The 17774-nt window shown below is 52.2% G+C and overlaps 2 protein-coding genes across 6 annotated transcripts in view; both read left to right on the forward strand.

Moving 5' to 3' along the window:
• The first annotated feature begins 1090 nt into the window (after positions 1–1090).
• LOC141960765 (P-selectin-like) lies at positions 1091–10603 on the forward strand. Of its 2 annotated transcripts, XM_074906781.1 has the most exons (17): positions 1091–1144; positions 1687–1777; positions 4034–4423; positions 4521–4628; positions 4745–4927; positions 6643–6828; positions 6963–7148; positions 7284–7469; positions 7604–7789; positions 7909–8094; positions 8228–8413; positions 8549–8734; positions 8916–9101; positions 9246–9368; positions 9778–9808; positions 10013–10068; positions 10297–10603. In XM_074906781.1, exons 1-16 carry the CDS (start codon positions 1094–1096, stop codon positions 10065–10067), a joined length of 2520 nt encoding a protein of 839 aa, XP_074762882.1. In that variant the 5' UTR covers positions 1091–1093; the 3' UTR covers position 10068; positions 10297–10603. The 2 variants fall into 2 exon arrangements, with proteins under 2 accessions (XP_074762882.1, XP_074762883.1); XM_074906782.1 differs by lacking the exon at positions 7604–7789.
• Positions 10604–10788: 185 nt separating this feature from the next.
• The window catches only part of ATF6 (activating transcription factor 6), an 84034-nt gene continuing 77048 nt past the window's right edge, over positions 10789–17774 (forward strand). For 2 of the 4 annotated variants that reach the window (XM_074906784.1, XM_074906785.1), the window contains exons 1-6: positions 10789–10876; positions 10971–11047; positions 14453–14540; positions 14877–14989; positions 15477–15606; positions 15832–16041. In XM_074906784.1, coding sequence (XP_074762885.1) covers positions 10807–10876; positions 10971–11047; positions 14453–14540; positions 14877–14989; positions 15477–15606; positions 15832–16041 — 688 coding nt within the window. In that variant the 5' untranslated portion in view covers positions 10789–10806. The remainder of the gene's footprint in view (positions 10877–10970; positions 11048–14452; positions 14541–14876; positions 14990–15476; positions 15607–15831; positions 16042–17774) is intronic. The other 2 variants (XM_074906786.1, XM_074906787.1) reach the window with 1 other exon arrangement.

Raw genomic sequence — 17774 nt, forward strand, 5'->3', positions numbered from 1 at the left:
TCTTCCCTTGCCATAATTGCGCACCCTCTGCACATGAGCTGCTAGAAAGCAGGTGCTCCTGAATTACTGGACATACAGACTCATCCTCAGAAATTTCATAAAAATAGACAATTGCAGTAAAATGTTTTGCAAGGAAGATATCCAGAGACAGGAACCAAGTTTAATTTACATTGGCTAAGTATAAAATCATTGTAGTGGGTTGCGGCTTTTCTGGGATGGGTTCCTCCTTTTGTCTAGTATGAGTCCCACTAGAGCAGCATCATTTTCACTGGAAATGGAAAATGCATATGACCTGCATGGCTTTCTCTTTGGCTTTAGCTGGAAGTGAGCAGAGTAATTCCTGCAGAAAACCCTGCCAAGGCAATTTTACTTAGAAGCAGAACAGGGTAAGGAAAGATTTATGGTGATTCAAGAATGATCCAAGGGGAGGTGGACACAATGAGGCATGTTCCTGAAACATTGGTGGAAGTTCATAAAGGATATTTACAACTCAGGGGAAGTTCCTCTGGCATGTTCTTGGACCTTTCTGCTAAAGACTTAAAGGCAAAGACAGGAAAATACATTGTGTAAGTCTTTTATAAACGATATATGAAGATTCACAGCCAGAGCAAAAAGCCTGCAAGCAAGGAGAGCATCTGGCACAGGAGCTGGGAGGCTGCAAGACACACTCCTGCTCAGCCCGCGTGGGAGCTCATCACACCTCATCCCTCCTCTGTCCTCCGACCACCGGTGTGGGCACTGCGACATGAACATGGTGGGTCAGGGAGGTCTCGGTGCCCTGGGCACCGTGGGCTGAGGCTGGACCCTTCCACAGGTGCTCGGGCAGACCCAGCTCATTGCAGGTTGGCTCTCGTGGTGGCATGGGGATGCGCCTGGCTCCCATGCTGTGGGGCAAGTGCAGAGCTGAGTCCTGCCAGGGCTGTCCCCACTGTTCCCCTCCAGCCCTGGGCTGGGAGCAGGGTCTCTGGAGGTGGGAGAGCCCCGCGGTGGGGCAGGCAGGCGCACAGGGCAGGATGCGGGCTGGCAGCAAGGCTGGGGCGGGAGGGGAAGAGGCCAAGGGCAGGGAGTGATGTGTTGTGCGCTCGGAGGAAGTATGAGCACCGCTGCCTGCCAAAGGACAGACGTGTCCGCGACGCTGACAATGGTAGGTCCCACTCCTTTCCTTGGGGATGAGTCGGGGTCTACCTGGAAAAGGGGGTTAGGAGAGGGCAGGGCTGTGGGCAGGTGCTGCCAGGAACTGGTGCCTCTGCCAGGCACCCACAGGGTGGACCCAGGCTGCCCCAGAGAGACCCTGCCCCGGGCAGTGAGGCCGTGTCGGGCACACAGGGCACTGCTGCCGCGGAGGCAGATGCCAGCCCTGGGTTGGTGGGGAGGGGTGGGGGGCACAAGGCATACCCTAGATTTAGGGGCTCCCCAGAAGTGAACTGCACTGCTGGCACAGCCTCTCCTCCCCCACAGCCCAGCTGTGCTGTGGGCACAGCCCCCCCAAAGCACCTCGCTGGAGAGACCCTTTCTGCAGCAGAACCATACCTGGCCAGTGGCACCATGTGTGCCTGCGTGCGAGCCAGTACAAAAGCAACGTGCCCTTGTGGCTACCAGGACTGCCTTGCAGTGATGTGGGTGCACAGTGGGGTGCGTGATCTCCCGTGGGACATGTATGCTCATGTCTCCCTCTCTGGCATGCAGGGCACTGCTGCGGGACTGCGGTCTGCTGGGAGGACGTGGGCTCTGGGCTCCTGTGGCATCTGCTACCTGGGCATTGCTGCCATCGCATGGGGTAAGCTGTTTGCTGCCTGCTCAGTGAGCCCAGCGTGACCCTGCTGCCGAGGTGCCTGCAGGTCTGGGAAACTGGAGAAAGCAGCAATGTTATTTTGGGGGCTTGTCAGTCACAACCCCCAGGGATGCCAGCCCCAGGGCTGGATACTTCTGGGTTGGGAGGGTGCTGCATCTGCCTGGGCCAGCTCCCTCCAGCTAGACCCACAGCAGGACCATGCTCCCTAAGGAGGGCCAAGCCACACATGTGGTCCCCACAGAGTATCTGGTTCCCCAGATGCAGCATGGCAGCCAGTGCATTGTACTGTGAACTGGAGAAAGGCAAGCAGCATCTCTACACGCTGCCTACAGCCATGCCCGTGCTGCAGAGCTGGGTATGGACATAGCCACAGGACCCACAGGTCTGGTGCTGCTAATTGACATCAGGAGAATAACTGACATCAGTAGAAACTGATTTTGTTTTGCTGTCTGTAGGGTATTTCCTTCACGTTAGCATTGCACAGAGCAAAACCTGCCAGTGCCTGCTCTGTCCCTAGAGATCCGAGTTATTTTCTAAAGGACTTTTCATGACTGAACTAAGGAACAGAGGCAAATGCAGAAGTGTCAGGAGGAGGCTGAGATTTAGCTCTGAGGGGAAAACAAAAATGTAAAGGCACCCTGAGTGTGGTGGGTGTGGAGCACTGCCCTGGGGAAGGCATTGGGGGCTGCCAGGGAAGCCGAGGGGTCAAAAGGGGCAGGCAAACAGCATCCACCTGGGGGTTCAGCACCAGGTGGGGCAGGGAGAGGTAACATAAGGCTGAGGGGAAGGAGTGGGGATGAGTTGTGCTACAGAGGGTGTTACTGGCGGAGCTGGAGGAAAGGCAGGAGAACATGTGGAAGATGGGCACATAGCAGATGGTCTTTCTTGGTTTGGGGATGTCATGTATGAGTGTAGCAGGGCAGCTGCCCTGAGATGTGCTGCAGGGGTAGTGAGGGCCAGGAGGTGGGTGGTGGGAGCTGAGGATGGGGCAGGCTCCCAGGAAATGCCCTGAGCTTCTGTCCTGCAGCCCCAAGCTCCCAAGGGGTGAAAAGGAGGGCTGTTGCTGAAGGCCAAGTTTTCCTTGGCTTCAGTTTTATTGAACAAAGTGGATAGTTTGCTCTTTCACAAGGAAAACCAGACAAATTACGGGACTTTTGCTTAGAAAAATGTGTAATTACTGACAAAACTAGAGCCCTAATTAGGCTTGGTAAGCCCTAGATTTGCATCTAATCTGCAATGCCCAGACCTTTTCCTGCCTGACCACAGTGTGATACACTCTCCTGAGACATACAGTACCCCAGGCTGGTTGTCTGGAGCAAATTTGTTTCCCCATCTCACTTTCTGCACAGTTGGAGATACGATCCCGGTATCACTTTTCAGCTGTGGAGACACCTGCTTCTGGGGAGGAGGGAGGAAGCTTTTATTTTGTGGCTAAAATCCTTTGATTGCATCAAGTTGTGGTGTGAACTGCTGTAAATAAGAGCAGGGTTTCAGCAAAGTGCCTTTCACTTTTGGGTGTGTGTTCCAGTTAATCTCTGGCTTTGCCCTGACTGGTAGGCATGACCAGGATGTGAACTTGACTTTTGCAAGACATTATTTTGCAATACTGAATTTTACAGGGCTCTTCAGACCATCTCTGGCTCAGATGACCAGCATGAGATCCAAATGCTTTTGGAGTTGAGGGCATGCTCGTTGCTGTGCCTTGAGCTTGCCTTGAGCTGAGTCTCATGTAGAAGTGTAAAGCAAGAAAACTGAAGTGGTACACTTCTGTGTTCCAGGCAGAAACTTTGTTTAAGAAACCGTCATTATGTCGGCTTTTCCCCTTTGGGAAACATTTGTGTGCAGGGCAGCGGGGCTGTGAGTTTGGGCTTTCACCCCTTGTACTGGAGGAGGTGTTGGCATCACCTCTTGGAGCTCTTCTGCTAGTTGTGCTCTGCCTGCCCCATCCCATGCTGCCCTCTGTCTCAGCCTTCACCCTGTCTCCCCCACCTTTCTCATCCCTGTGCTGTCCCCCTCTGTCCCACCTCAGCTCCTTTGGCCATGCCTGATCCACTCAGGTCTCCATTACAGCCCCATTCTCACCCACGCTTTTCCCTTTGTCCCTTCCCCTCACCCAGCTGGTCGCTGGCATCTCTTTGCCCTGATGCCAGCCCTAGCCCACCCTCACGTCACAAGTGACCCCATCCCCAACCTGACTCCTATCTTTTCTGCATTAATCCCAGACCTCATTCTCTCTCATAGGTGCAGTGACATGGGTGGAGGTGGATGCCTGGACGTACCACTACAGTGACCGAGGGGACTACACATGGGAGCAGGCCAGGAACTACTGCCAGACCTTCTTCACTGACCTGGTGGCAATCCAAAACAAGCAGGAGATCGAGTATCTCAACAGGAGCCTGCCCTTCCACAAGCGCTACTACTGGATCGGCATCCGCAAGCTGCATGGCACCTGGACCTGGGTGGGCACCAGGAAGGTGCTGACGAAGGAGGCGGAGAACTGGGCAGCCAGGGAGCCCAACAACCGCCGCTCCAACCAGGACTGTGTGGAGATCTACATCAAGAGGCCACAGGAGTCGGGCAAGTGGAACGATGAGTCCTGCAACCAGAAGAAAAAGGCGCTGTGCTACCGGGGTGAGTGGGGGGATCACAGTATGGACTGAAACTGCGTGGGCTGGGGACCTCAGCAGGGTGACCAGCAGCTCCTGATGACCATCCTCTGTGTGCACAGCTTCCTGCCAGCCCTTCCAGTGCAGCCAGCGTGGCGAGTGCGTGGAGACCATTGGGAGCTACCGCTGCGAGTGCTACCCCGGCTTCCATGGCCCTGAGTGCGAGGACGGTGAGCCATTCATCCCCATCCCTCCCTCCCTGCTGGAGATTTTGCCTGAGCCCCGGTGGCAGAGTGGGCAAGTTTGATGTGCTCCTTACGGGCTGGTGGTGCCATGTCTCTCCCAGTTGTGCAGTGTGCCAAGCTCGAGCCCAGGGGAGTGCACATGAACTGCAGCCATCCCTATGGAGACTTCAGCTACAACTCCACCTGCATGTTCAGGTGCCAGGAGGGGTTTGAGCAGCAAGGAGTAGACACGCTGCGGTGCCTGCCTTCCCAGCAGTGGTCAGCAGACACCCCCACGTGCACAGGTAGGGCCTGCCAGGGGCTGGGGGTCTCAGGGATGTGGCATTGATGTTTTGGGGGGGCCAGCCCTGCGTGCCCAATGCTGCTCAGGCAAGCAACGGGCTAGATTTGCCATGCCCCTGCCCTTCAGGGAAGCACCTCCTGGTGCTGAATGTGGGGAGCAGTTTCCTAGTAAGGCTGTGAAGGGCAGAGCGGCTGTGAGCTCTCGAGAAGCCCCCTGCTCTCCCCAGCTGTCCCAGTACTCTTTCTCGCTGTCCTGAATCCCACACAGGTGCCAGCAACTTGTGTGTACTTGAGCCTGAGGGCAGGATGGTGTCTTGGCACCTCCATCACCCCAGTGGCACGGTCTCCATTGCCCCAAGCCCACACCAATCCACCTTGGAAAGGTGCTCAGCATCTCAGGGGTCCTCAGAGAAGAGTGAATGGGGGTTCCTGTCCCACGACTAGGGGAAGGATGTGTACTGGCACGGGTGGGCTGCCTTGAGCAGGGGTGAGGACCCATAAGATGAGGTTAGATACAAGCTGGGAGGGATGGACTGGAGCAGGAAGCCGCAGAAGAGAGAAAGTTGTGGCATGTTATGCTGCAGGGGCAGGGAAAGTCTTCCTATCAGCAGCTCAAGGGTTTGCAGCCAGGCACTGGGCACTCCAGAGAGGTGCTGGGGTTTTTTGGGGGTGTGAGAGCCTTGCTTCACCGTCCCTGTGCTGCTGCATGGTGCATCTGCAGCCTTGCTAAAGGATGGGATGAACTGAGGACTGGAGCAGACATGGGACACAACTGGGGACTCTCTGTATTGGGACACCCAGCAGGAGGGGGCAGAGGGTGAGCACAGTCATTTTTAAAAAACAAAAAGCCTGCCTTGAAGTTAGTGCTCCAAATGATGCCTATGGTCCAACTCAGGGCTTGCTTTAGGCAGCTGAGACCAGAAAAACTTTCTGCAGTTAAGGGGAACAGGCAGGAGATGTGATGTGAGTGTTCCACAGCCAGCATCCCCAGTGGTGGTACGGTCAGGAGCTGGCTCCCAATTTTGTAAACGTCCCCGCAAACAAGCTGGGCTGAGCCTGCCTGCCCTAGGCTTTTCAAATTCTCAAAGGCTTGCTTTCCCAGCTTAGCTTTGCCTGATGGCTGTACGTATAAGTGATTTTTTTTTTTCTGAAGAATCAGATGAGTCAGTTGCCTTTGCTGATAATGAAGTTGTGTTAGCAAGCATTGCCAGTTATGTTTACTCCAAAAACGAGCACAGGCTCCTGCTGTAGCCAGGCTGACACTGCTGTGGGCACAGTGAGGGATGAGGCTGCCTGCCCTGCCCTCACACACCCTGTCCTGTGTCTGCCTGCAGCTGTCCCCTACAGTCCAAAGCCACCTGGTGTTCTTCCCCTGCTGCCATGACAAGGATGGGGGCAGGTCTCTGCTCCCCTTCAGGGAGGGAGAAGAGTGGGACTGCAGCAGCCGTGGACCTTCGTCCTGGGGGCTGTGACCGGGGCTAGTACAAGGAATAAACAGGGCTCTGGCAGAACTGCAACCACCCTCCCCAGGGAATAATTTTTATAGCAGAAAAATTATTATACTGACTATGTTTTGAAGAGGTGAGACTTGTCTGGGTGAGAAAGGTAAACCAAAGACGTATCACCACAGATTTGGTTTTGTTTGATTGTGATTCAGCTCTAATGCCTAGATTTAATATAATCTATACTGTTCCTGAGACCTGCTCTCCCATTGCAGCCATCAGCTGCCCAGTGCTTAGTGCTCCAGACCAAGGAGAGCTGAACTGCTCCCACCTCTATGGGGACTTCACCTTCGGATCCAAATGTGCCTTCTCCTGCCAGACGGGGTTTGCGCTGACGGGGCCAGAGAGCCGTGAGTGCACGGCCACAGGGATATGGACTGGGGACTCACCACGCTGTAAAGGTAATGCTGCTGCTAGAGCTCAGGGTGTCACTGGCCTTGGGGTGACCATGGCATGTTCTTCAGCCTCTTGGTCCCAGGAGTTTAGTCTTGCAGTCCCCAAGCTCCTGTTTGAAGTGTGCCCCTTCACCCTGCAGCCATTGCCTGCCCAGTGCTCAGTGTGCCTGACCAAGGAGAGCTGAACTGCTCCCACCTCTATGGGGACTTCACCTTCGGATCCAAATGTGCCTTCTCCTGCCAGACGGGGTTTGTGCTGATGGGGCCACAGAGCCGTGAGTGCACAGCCACCGGGAGATGGACTGGGGACGCTCCACGATGCAAAGGTAGAGTTGCTGCTCAAGGTGTCACAGGCCTTGGGTTGACCCTAGGATATTCTCCAGTGTTTTGGTCCTTTTGTTCCAACAGTTTAGTCTCATAGTCCCCAGGCTCCTGCTTGAAGTGTATTTCTATCGCTGCAGCCATCGCCTGCCTGGCACTCAGCGCTCCAGACCAAGGAGAACTGAACTGCTCCCACCTCTATGGGGACTTCACCTTCGGATCCAAATGTGCCTTCTCCTGCCAGACTGGATTTGCACTGACGGGGCCAGAGAGCCGTGAGTGCATGGCCACAGGGACGTGGAGTGGGGACTCACCACACTGTGAAGGTAATGCTGCTGCTAGAGCTCAGGGTGTCACTGGCCTTGCGGTGACACCAGGATTTTCCCCAGCCTTTTGGTTCCAGCTTTTTAGCCTTGTAGTCCTTCGGATTCCTGCTTGAAGTGTATCTCTATCCCTGCAGCCATCAGCTGCCCAGTGCTCAGTGCTCCAGACCGAGGAGAGCTGAACTGTTCCCATCTCCATGGGGACTTCACCTTTGGATCCAAATGTGCCGTCTCCTGCCAGACAGGGTTTGCACTGACGGGGCCAGAGAGGCGCGAATGCACGGCCGCAGGGACATGGATGGGGGATACCCCACGCTGCGAAGGTAATGCTGCTGCTAGAGCTCAGGTTGTCACTGATCTTGGAGAACATCCTAATGTTGTCTGAGCAGTTTAGCCTCACAGTCCCCTGACCCCTGCTTGGAGTGTGTCTCTACCTCTGCAGCCATTACCTGCCCAGTGCTCAGAGCTCCAGACCAAGGAGAGCTGAACTGCTCCCACCTCCACGGGGACTTTACCTTTGGCTCCACATGTGCCTTCTCCTGCCAGACTGGGTTTGTGCTGATGGGGCCAGAGAGCCGTGAGTGCACAGCCACAGGGACATGGACTGGGGACACCCCACAATGCAAAGGTAGAGTTGCTGCTCAAGGTGTCACAGGCCTTGGGATGGCCCTGTGATGTTCTTGGGTGTCTTGGTCCTCTCATCCTAACAATGTAGTCTCCTAGTCCCCAAGCTCCTGAAGTGTTGCTTCTTTACTCTTCAGCCACCACCTGCCCGGTGCTCAGCGCTCCAGACCAAGGAGAGCTGAACTGCTCCCACCTCCACGGGGACTTTACCTTTGGCTCCACATGTGTCTTCTCCTGCCAGACGGGGTTTGTGCTGATGGGGCCAGAGACCCGTGAGTGCACAGCCACCGGGAGATGGACTGGGGACGCTCCACGATGCAAAGGTAGAGTTGCTGCTCAAGGTGTCACAGGCCTTAGGTTGACCCTAGGATGTCCTCCAGTGTCTTGATTCTCTCATCTCAACAGTTCAGTCTCATAGTCCCCAGGCTCCTGCTTGAAGTGTATCTCTACCCCTGCAGCCACTGCCTGCCCAATGCTCAGTGCTCCCAGCTGGGGAGAGCTGAACTGCTCCCACCTCCATGGGAACTTTGCCTTCGGCTCCACGTGTGACTTCTCCTGCCAGACAGGGTTTGTGCTGATGGGGTTGGAGAGCCATGAGTGCACAGCCATGGGGACCTGGACTGGGGACACCCCACAGTGCAAAGGTATATCTTGTGATCACACACATGTCTGGAAGTGCTCTGTTGTAGCAGACTGCTCACCCCAGCATCCCCTTCCCCTTAGTATCACCTGTCCATGGTAGCTCATCCCCTGGCTCCCCACATGTCCCCATCCCACCACCATCATTCCTGTCCTGTTGATGCTGCTGCTGTGCTTTATCTCCAGCCATCAGCTGCCCTGTGTTGGACCCTCCCAGCAGAGGCCAGCTGAGCTGCTCTCACGTGCATGGGAACTTCACATACAACTCCACATGCACCTTTTCCTGCGAGGAGGGGTTTCTTCGAATTGGAGCAGAGATGCTTTGGTGTGAAGCCACAGGGAACTGGACCAGGCATGCCCCTGTCTGTGAAGGTATGGTGGGACGCCCTGCTCCTCTAGCACTGAGGGGGTCCAGCCCCCTGCAGCACATCTTGAATGTGGTGGGGCACCCCAGAAGCTTGGGTGCTGTGAAGTCCTGACAACTTTCTAACCTGCAGCTCTGCTGATCTGTTTCAGAGGATGGTGCCCCCTTCTTAAAGCAAGTCCTGGCTTACAGCAGCGGCACGGCTCTGGCATTAGCTGGCATCATGCTCTCAGGGATGCTCATTGCCCTCCTTGCCAAGCGACTCAGTAACAGAGGTACAAAAACGCCTCCCACACTTTGGTCGCTTTGACTGGGGGTTCTTAGACCAGGAGGTTAGAGAGTCCCAGGGGAGGGTGGAATGATCAGAAGAGTTTAACAGTGTGACTGCCTCAGTCCACATGTTTCATTTGCTCTGAGTCACTTTGGTCTGGCATCACCTCCTTGGCAGTTTGTCCAGCTGGAAGTGTCAGCAGCCAGGTTTGGAGGGCAGAGCTAGAAAAACACAATTGCAAAGGGGTAGAAGGCAATTGCTTCAGCTCCCTCTCCCCACTCCATCCTGTGCTTGTCAAACTTGGTTCAATTTCAGACGCTGCTGCTGCAGCTTCTCAAGTCCTTCACTAAACAGAACTGGTTATTTCTTTTCTATCTGCACTACCCACACGGACATTTTGACACTGTTATCAGAGGAGAAGAAGAAGCTCCTGAACCCCACCAGGTGAGACCTGTGCTCTGCAGGAGGGTGGCTCTGCCCTGTGACCATCCCAGCCCCGCAGTCACCCCGCTGTCACCCAGACCTGCCCGTGTGAGGCTGCTTTTATACACAGTGGGAGCCCTTTTGGGGCTGAGGGTCTGTGCTGACCCATGCCCTTCATGCTCCTGCCCTCTCCCCCAAGGCGACACCCTTGTGTCTGTTTTCTAGTGACTTAGGATCGCCGGGCATCTTCACCAACGCAGCATATGATGCCAACCTGTAAGGTGAGTGCTGGCGTGACACTCACAGCACCCTGTGCTCTCACAGCGTGCTGGAAACATTCCCCGCTGCTTCTGCTGGGAGTCACGTGTGGAAGATTCACCTGGGCATCTATCCTCCCAGCTGGGGTGCTCCCACGTGGGGACACCCCTTGGGAAGGGAAGGGGGGACCCACAATTTTCTGTGCAGCACTGAAGGGGGTAATGCCAGCTCTGGCTCTCCTGTACTTCCAGCCTGGCTGTGACCAAACTCCACCACGTCCCGCAGCGCTGCTGGGGCCTCGAGGGACTTCACGCCTCTGGATGCAGTCCGGACCCATGCTGCCGCGTGGAGACCACACCCACGCTGCGTGTGCACCCCCTGCCCTGCGGCCCGCACGCGTGAAGGCATCTGAAGACCAACCTGGGGCCGTGGGCCGCCTCCCTCGCCTGCTGCCAGCCCCCTCCCCTCACGGAGCTGCCACCCTCCCTTTGGACGTTCCCCCGCGGCTCCCCCCACTCGTGCTTCTGGCGACAGGCTCGTGTCAGCGGGGCCTGAATAAACTCCCGTGTCTAACGAGCCGCCTCCGTGTGCTGGGTGCGGGTGGGGATGGCCCCGGGCTGCGGAAGCGAAGCCCCGGCGCGGGCAGGGGCCGTGGGGGCCCAGGCGCGCCCCGCCCCGCCGTATGTCCGCCGGCGGCCGCCGTAGGCGGGGCGGGGCAGTGCCCGGAAGGAGACGTGGGCTTCGGGAGGAAGGCGGAAGCGATGGCGGCGGCGGAGGCCGAGTGGGAGCCGGCGGGGCTGCTGCCGGCACCGGGGGGGGGCTTCGACTGGGGTGAGCGCGGCGGCGGGCTCGGGGGCTGGGGCCGGGCGGCGGGGTGCTCCCCGCCGGGGCCGGGCCGGCGCTGAGGCCGCTGTCTCTCCCGCAGAGGCGGTGTTGGGCGAGGAGCTGAGCGAGCTGCTGGGCGCCGCCGAGCCGCGGCGGGCCCCGAGGGACGAGCCCGACGTGAGTACCGGGCGGGGCGGCGGGAGGCCGGGCTCCCTCCGCCGGCCGTGTGCCCCCACGGCCCGGCCCGGGGGCTGGTGGCGGCCGCGGGTCATGCCCCGGGGTGTTCCCCGGGTTTTATGGCGGCACTGGAGCGGGGCGGCTGGAGCCCGGTGTCTCACTGGGCTTCAGCCGCTCGCCCCTGCGTTGGCGGCTGAGCGGCAGAGTTGTCAGCATCTCACTAAACCGTCGGTGTCAAAGCTAGAGACTTAAAAGCCACGCTTAAAGAAGAAAGTTTAAGGTGAAAGTTTGTGGTGCCGTGTCGAGGCAAAGCTGTGTTGTCACTTGATGAAGGTAACCCCGCGCGAGGCGGTGCTGGGGCGAGGGAACTTCTGGGCTGCGTGAAAGAAGCGGTGTGGAGAAGCGTGGGGACGTTACATCCTCATCCACCCACACTGTGCTTCATCAGCTTGCCTATAAGATGGTTTCTTGTTTTCTTAGCTGTTGTAGGATTTTCTTCTAAAACTTTTGCTTGCAACCTTATGCGTTAATCCCCATGTTTTTTAGTGTCTGTACATACTGCTTTTTCTGCCCCAGGGCATTTGCCTCATGGATTCTCCACTCTTCGTTCTTCCTCTGCCTTCTTTCTGCTCACTAGCTCCTAACCCACCTCCAGCACAACCCCTGGGTTATCCAACAGAAATCTCAGGTACTAAGAGCATTCTTCCAGGCATTGTAGAGCCAGGCACCGGAGAAAATGCAGGAACTGGTTGATTTTACAAGGGCAAGGTGTTGCCCATCAGCAGGACAGCATTGGTTACCTGTATGGAGGCTCCCGCTGAACAGCTCAGGCTGTGGTTTTTGGTCATTCTTCCTATCAACGCGCTCTAATGAGCTTTTTCTTTATCCTACCCTATAAGTGTTAATATCTATGCAGTCTGCAGATTTTGAGCAAGTTGAGAATGTAAGGAGAGGAACATTTGCAGGATAGTTTTTAGCAAGAAATGTTCACTGTATATTTGTATAAGTTGGGTATGTGATATTTATATTTTTCATGCAAGTGCTCATAAAAAATGTCACATTTGAGTAGGGAACTGAGACATGCATCAGCAGAAAAAATGGAGAAAAAAACTTGATCATTGTTTTAAAGATCAAGTAAATAATGCATATTAAGTGATTTTAGTATTTTTTTTTCTTTTCTGTTGGAAAAGGAAACTGGTGTTCCTGGTTTTAGGAAATGATGATGTCAGTTTATTCAAGCATAGGGAGACCTAATACATACTGTTCATCAGATGTTGAGCAAATCAGTCCTTGTGTCTTTCCTGCTGGTAGACTGCCACTCTTGCTGCTTTAGTTTATAAAGCACTTTGGGATGTGATGATGGAAGGGCATTAGGTAAATCTTTCAGTGCAGGTGAGGGGGAGGATGGCAACAAATTCCTAAAACTTGTGCTTTCTATGAGCTGATTCAATGACTGGATTTAGCACTTTTGCTTTACAAATTACTGATAACAGTACAGTAATTAGGGATTCTGTGCTCCTTTCCCACAGGTCTAAGATTTAAAAGAAGTAGTCTTGTGTATTCCAGTTGAGAACTGTCCTCTTAAGGGCTTTTATCTCTGCATGCCTTAGGCAACTGAAGTGATGGTTGTGTTGTTTTCTTTTGTTTTCCAGACCCATAAGAATGTGTGTTGGGTTGATCCTGGCTGGATGCCAGGTGCCCACCAAAGCCGCTCTCTTGCTCCCTTAACTGGACAGGAGGGAGAGAATATAATGAAAGGCTCATGGGTGGAGATAAGAACAGAAAGATCACTCACTGTTTACTGTGATGGGCAAAACAGACTCAACTTGGGAAAATTAATTTACTGACATCAAATTGGAGTAGGGTAATGAGAAAGAAAAGCAAATCTTAAAACATCTTCCCCCATCCCTCCCTTCTTCCCGGGCTCAACTTTGCTCCTGCTTTCTCTACCTCTTCCACCACAGCAGCTCAGGGGATGGGGGTTGTGGTCAGTTCATCACCCACTGTCTCTGCTGCTCCTTTCTCCTCAGGGGGAGGACTCCTCACACTCTTCCCCTGCCCCAGCATGGGGTTTCTCCCACAGGAGACAGTCCTCCACAAAATTCTCTGACATGAGTCCTTCCTATGGGCTGCAGTTCTTCATAGACTGTTCCATCATGCGTCCCTTCGACAGGGTTCAGTCCTTCAGGAACAGACTGTTCCAGCACGGGTCCCCCATGGGGTCACATGTTCTGACAAGCACCTGCTCCAGCATGGGCTTCTCTTTTTCAACAGGGCCACAGGTCCTGCCAGGAGCCTGCTGTAGTGTGGGCTTCCCACAGGATCACAGCCTCCTTCAGGCACCCACCTGCTTTGGCGTGGGCTCCTCCACAGGCTGCAGGTGGAGATCTGCTCCCCTGTTACCTCCATGGGTGCAGGGCACAGCTGCCTCACCAGGGTCTGCACCACGGGCTGCAGGGGAACCTCTGCTCTGGCACCTGGAGCACCTCCTCCTCTTTCTCCTTCTTCACTGACCTTGGTGTCTGCAGAGCTGTTCCTCTCACATATTCTCACTCTCAGGTTGCAATCACTTTCCCACGTGTTGGGTTTTTTTCCATTTTCTTAAATCTGTTATCCCAGAGGCACTACCACTGTCACTGATGGACTTGGCTTTGGCCTCTTGGAGGCAGCTGTCATTGGCTCTGTCAGGCATGGGGAAAGCTTCTTGTCAGGCATGGGGAAAGCTTCTTGTCAGGCATGGGGAAAGCTTCTTGTCAGGCATGGGGAAAGCTTCTTGTCAGGCATGGGGAAAGCTTCTTGTCAGGCATGGGGAAAGCTTCTTGTCAGGCATGGGGAAAGCTTCTTGTCAGGCATGGGGAAAGCTTCTTGTCAGGCATGGGGAAAGCTTCTTGTCAGGCATGGGGAAAGCTTCTTGTCAGGCATGGGGAAAGCTTCTTGTCAGGCATGGGGAAAGCTTCTTGTCAGGCATGGGGAAAGCTTCTTGTCAGGCATGGGGAAAGCTTCTTGTCAGGCATGGGGAAAGCTTCTTGTCAGGCATGGGGAAAGCTTCTTGTCAGGCATGGGGAAAGCTTCTTGTCAGGCATGGGGAAAGCTTCTTGTCAGGCATGGGGAAAGCTTCTTGTCAGGCATGGGGAAAGCTTCTTGTCAGGCATGGGGAAAGCTTCTTGTCAGGCATGGGGAAAGCTTCTTGTCAGGCATGGGGAAAGCTTCTTGTCAGGCATGGGGAAAGCTTCTTGTCAGGCATGGGGAAAGCTTCTAGCAGCTTCTCACAGAAGCCACCCCTTGTAGCCCCCCTACTACCAAAGCTTGCAACACAAACCCAAAACAAAATGTGAATATAATGGCTGGTGGTTTCAATGTATATTGTCTTTCTGTATTGTTTCTTTGTCTGAACTGTCATTTCAGGAAAATGATCTCTATAACTTTCATTTTGATTTGGATTTGATGTCTTGGGACTCAGACCTTTGGAATATTAAAGGCCATGCTTATACAGGTAATTAACCTTCTGTATTTTGTGGGGTGGGGGTGGAATAGTCACACCTCAAGAGTGAGCTTTTACAACATAAGGATAGTGCTAACTTATGTGAAACTATTTGATTCCCTACAGCATTTAGCTCTGTGATGGGCCATCATGCTGGCTTTCTGTAAGATGGGTACAGCTGGTGAGGACTGCCCTACAAGCTAAGCTGTTCAGTATCATTAATCTTGCTATGTTTTCTGATGTGCCTTGCTTCAGGAATTAAATAGGTGGTGTAGGGCAACATGTTCTTTACTGATCTCCTATTGCTAAAAACTTGTACAGTAAAATGTCTTTATCTGCCTCTTGCAGATGCAAGCTTGAAGACAGAACCTTTATCACCAGCCACTTCAAATTGTTCAGTCCCTTCTCCATCGTCTGTGGACTCTCCAGTGCAGAATGTGCCTGTATGCAGAAACCTCCATGTAATGCAGATAGCAGCAGTCACTTAGAACCAGCTGTGGCAAAAAAAAAAAAAAGCCCAGTGATTTACTTGTCTGATCAACTTCATGGCATAAAAGGAAACAGCTAATCTTTCCAACCTTTACAGAAACAACTTCCTTTCAGTGGTGTTTTATTTCTTCTGCTGTAACCCATTCTAAAAAGACATGGTTCAGTTCCGTTTCCTCATTTGTGTTTATTAGCCTGGTTGCCAAACAGAATGCCTTCTAAAGGCTTCTGAGTCTAGCAGTTATTGGCCTCTGCCTCCCATCACTCTGCTGACAGGGAGAAGTACTTGTTTGGTTTTCAGCGGTACTTAGCATTCACCAGAATAAAACTGCAGAACAAAACCTACCTCCTGTTTTCTGCAGCAGCAATACAGATGTGATGAAAGGCAGTTATGCTCTGAACTGCTAGGATACACTTTTATGTGTTTCTGTATCATTAATCTCATGTACTTGCTGTCTGCAGGATGATGTGGACTTCAGCTGTAGCTCCCAGATGTCTCCCATCTCTCTCTACAGCAAGAGTTGCAGAAGCCCTGCATCGCCTGCCGGAGATGGAGGCAAGAAGCCTACTGTCAGCATCGCTTCTCGATCTGGTATGAGATCAAGTTACTTTGATTCTGTAGATAGTATGTGTATTGTCTTGCATACTAGTGTTTAACTAACAGACACTAGTATATCCTGTCATTTCTGACTTGAATTTGTGATCTTTTAGCAAATATTATAGATGGGTTAAAAAAAAATACCAGAAGCCTTGTTATTACTGTTTGAATTCTTTATTTTATATTTTCTGGTCCAACTCTGACTTTTTTCTTTCCTAGCAAATAATTCTTCTGCAAGGACCCTGAAGAGATGTAGTCAGACAGCGTCCAGGCCTTTGATCCAACCGAAGCCCCTTTTGCCTGCTGTACCTGAAGCTCAGCCTAATATTGGTATCCCAGCTAAAACTATCATTATTCAGACTCTTCCCACGCTTGTACCACTGCCAAAGCATCAGCCGGTTGTTAACATCCAGCCAGCACCTCCTAAAGGTAGGTGGATTGTCCTGACTGAGCCAGGTCTTGGGGGTAAACACTATGTCTGTTTGGGATGGTTGCTAGAATGAAGTTAGATTTGGTGGGTGAAACGAGGGGTAGGAGGAGAAAGAGGGGTCCTACATGCTTTACTGAAAAAGCTTTAGGCTGAGCAGATGGCCTTATTCCTCTCTCATATAGTCCTATGAGAAAGAGCACTCACCTGGGCATTATGTGGAATGGAAGACTGTATAGCAAAAGAGACTATGCTGAGCATGTCAGCTGTGGAGGTAAAACTTCTGGTTTGGAAGGATCTCTCTGGGGCCCCTTTGCTCTGCTCTACTTGTGATGGCAAGTGGTGCATAAGGTGATTACAGTGCTATTCTGTTGTAACCAGAGGCAGAATTAGTTAGGATGGCTTGAATGAAGCTTGAAAGCTTAGGGGGAGTGATAAAAGCTTTATTTTACCCACATGAAACTGACACAGAATGGTGGGAACATGAGTTTATGGCTTTTTATCTGACTAAAGAGCATTAAATAGGATGTGAAATCTGATAAAAGTTGAGAGCCATGTCAGAGGTTAGAAAAGTTGCTTACAGCTCCAAGGTAGTTAACAAGAGGCAAGTTATTTCCTGTGCACTGATAATTCTTCATTCCTCCATTTTCCCTGTAACATTTTTGAAATAACTTGAGCCTTCATTACTGAATCCAAAGCATTATTTTACTCTTCAGCTAAGGCAATAGGGTCATGCATTGCTGAGATTGTCAGATGCAGTTGCTTGTTTTCACCAGCTGATGGCTCCAGACGGTTGCAGTTGTCTACACAGGCACTGAAGTGTGGAAGGAAACGGAGACAAATACTTAAGGGCACGTATCTAGAAATTATTACAATAGTGAAAAATTTGTCTTCGTTACTAATTACTCTTCCATTAGGAGTTAAGCCAAAGGTGGAGATTCTGACATTTGTTACAACATGCCTAAGATTCTTAGACCGCTTAAAATGCAGGTCAGCACAGTCAGTGTGACCTAATTCTTATTCCTTCTGATGTTCCAGCTGATAAAATGCCATCTGGAGTAAGGAATGCTGGGGATATGGATTTTTTGGCTATAAGTATAGTACTGTGAAGATCAACTTCTCCTTTTCCCTGGAGAAAAGTCAGGAGAGTAGTTTCTGTAAGGCATTATAGAGGAAATACTTTTGAGAAAGTATTTGCATGCCATGTATTTACTTTAACTGATGGTGTGCTTAAAAATCCTGTTGTGCCACTACCATAAAAAAACCCATAAGGATCTTTTTCATTAATCAAAATTCCCTGCATGTGACAAGTTGGAGCTACCAGTTTGAAATATGCCATTATCTTCAGAGAAGCATGAGGAATGATATTTTTACAGTCCTTTTCATAAAAGCTTATGGAAGAAAGCATGATCTTGGAGCGTCATGTACTTTATGCACTAAAAAATTGTTGAAATAATCTCAAATTCACCATCTGAGGTTCTTAAATAGGGTAGTACTAATTTATGATGTCTTCGAGATTATCTGTACAAACAGGAGATCTAATCCTACACCTCATTCATTAAAGATCTTAGTGCTAGGTAAATTACTTAATTTTTTGCCTTCCAGCGGTTGGGTAAATGCTGTAATACATTGTCATGCATTTTGGTTGGAATGCTCAGATGGAACGTGCTGTTTCTGAAAGCTGGCGAGTTTTTCCTGTTACAAAGGGTTAGAGAGACATTCATGTGTTTTCAGA

The sequence above is a fragment of the Athene noctua genome, chromosome 5 (genome assembly GCF_965140245.1).
Source record: "Athene noctua chromosome 5, bAthNoc1.hap1.1, whole genome shotgun sequence".
NCBI lineage: Eukaryota > Metazoa > Chordata > Aves > Strigiformes > Strigidae > Athene > Athene noctua.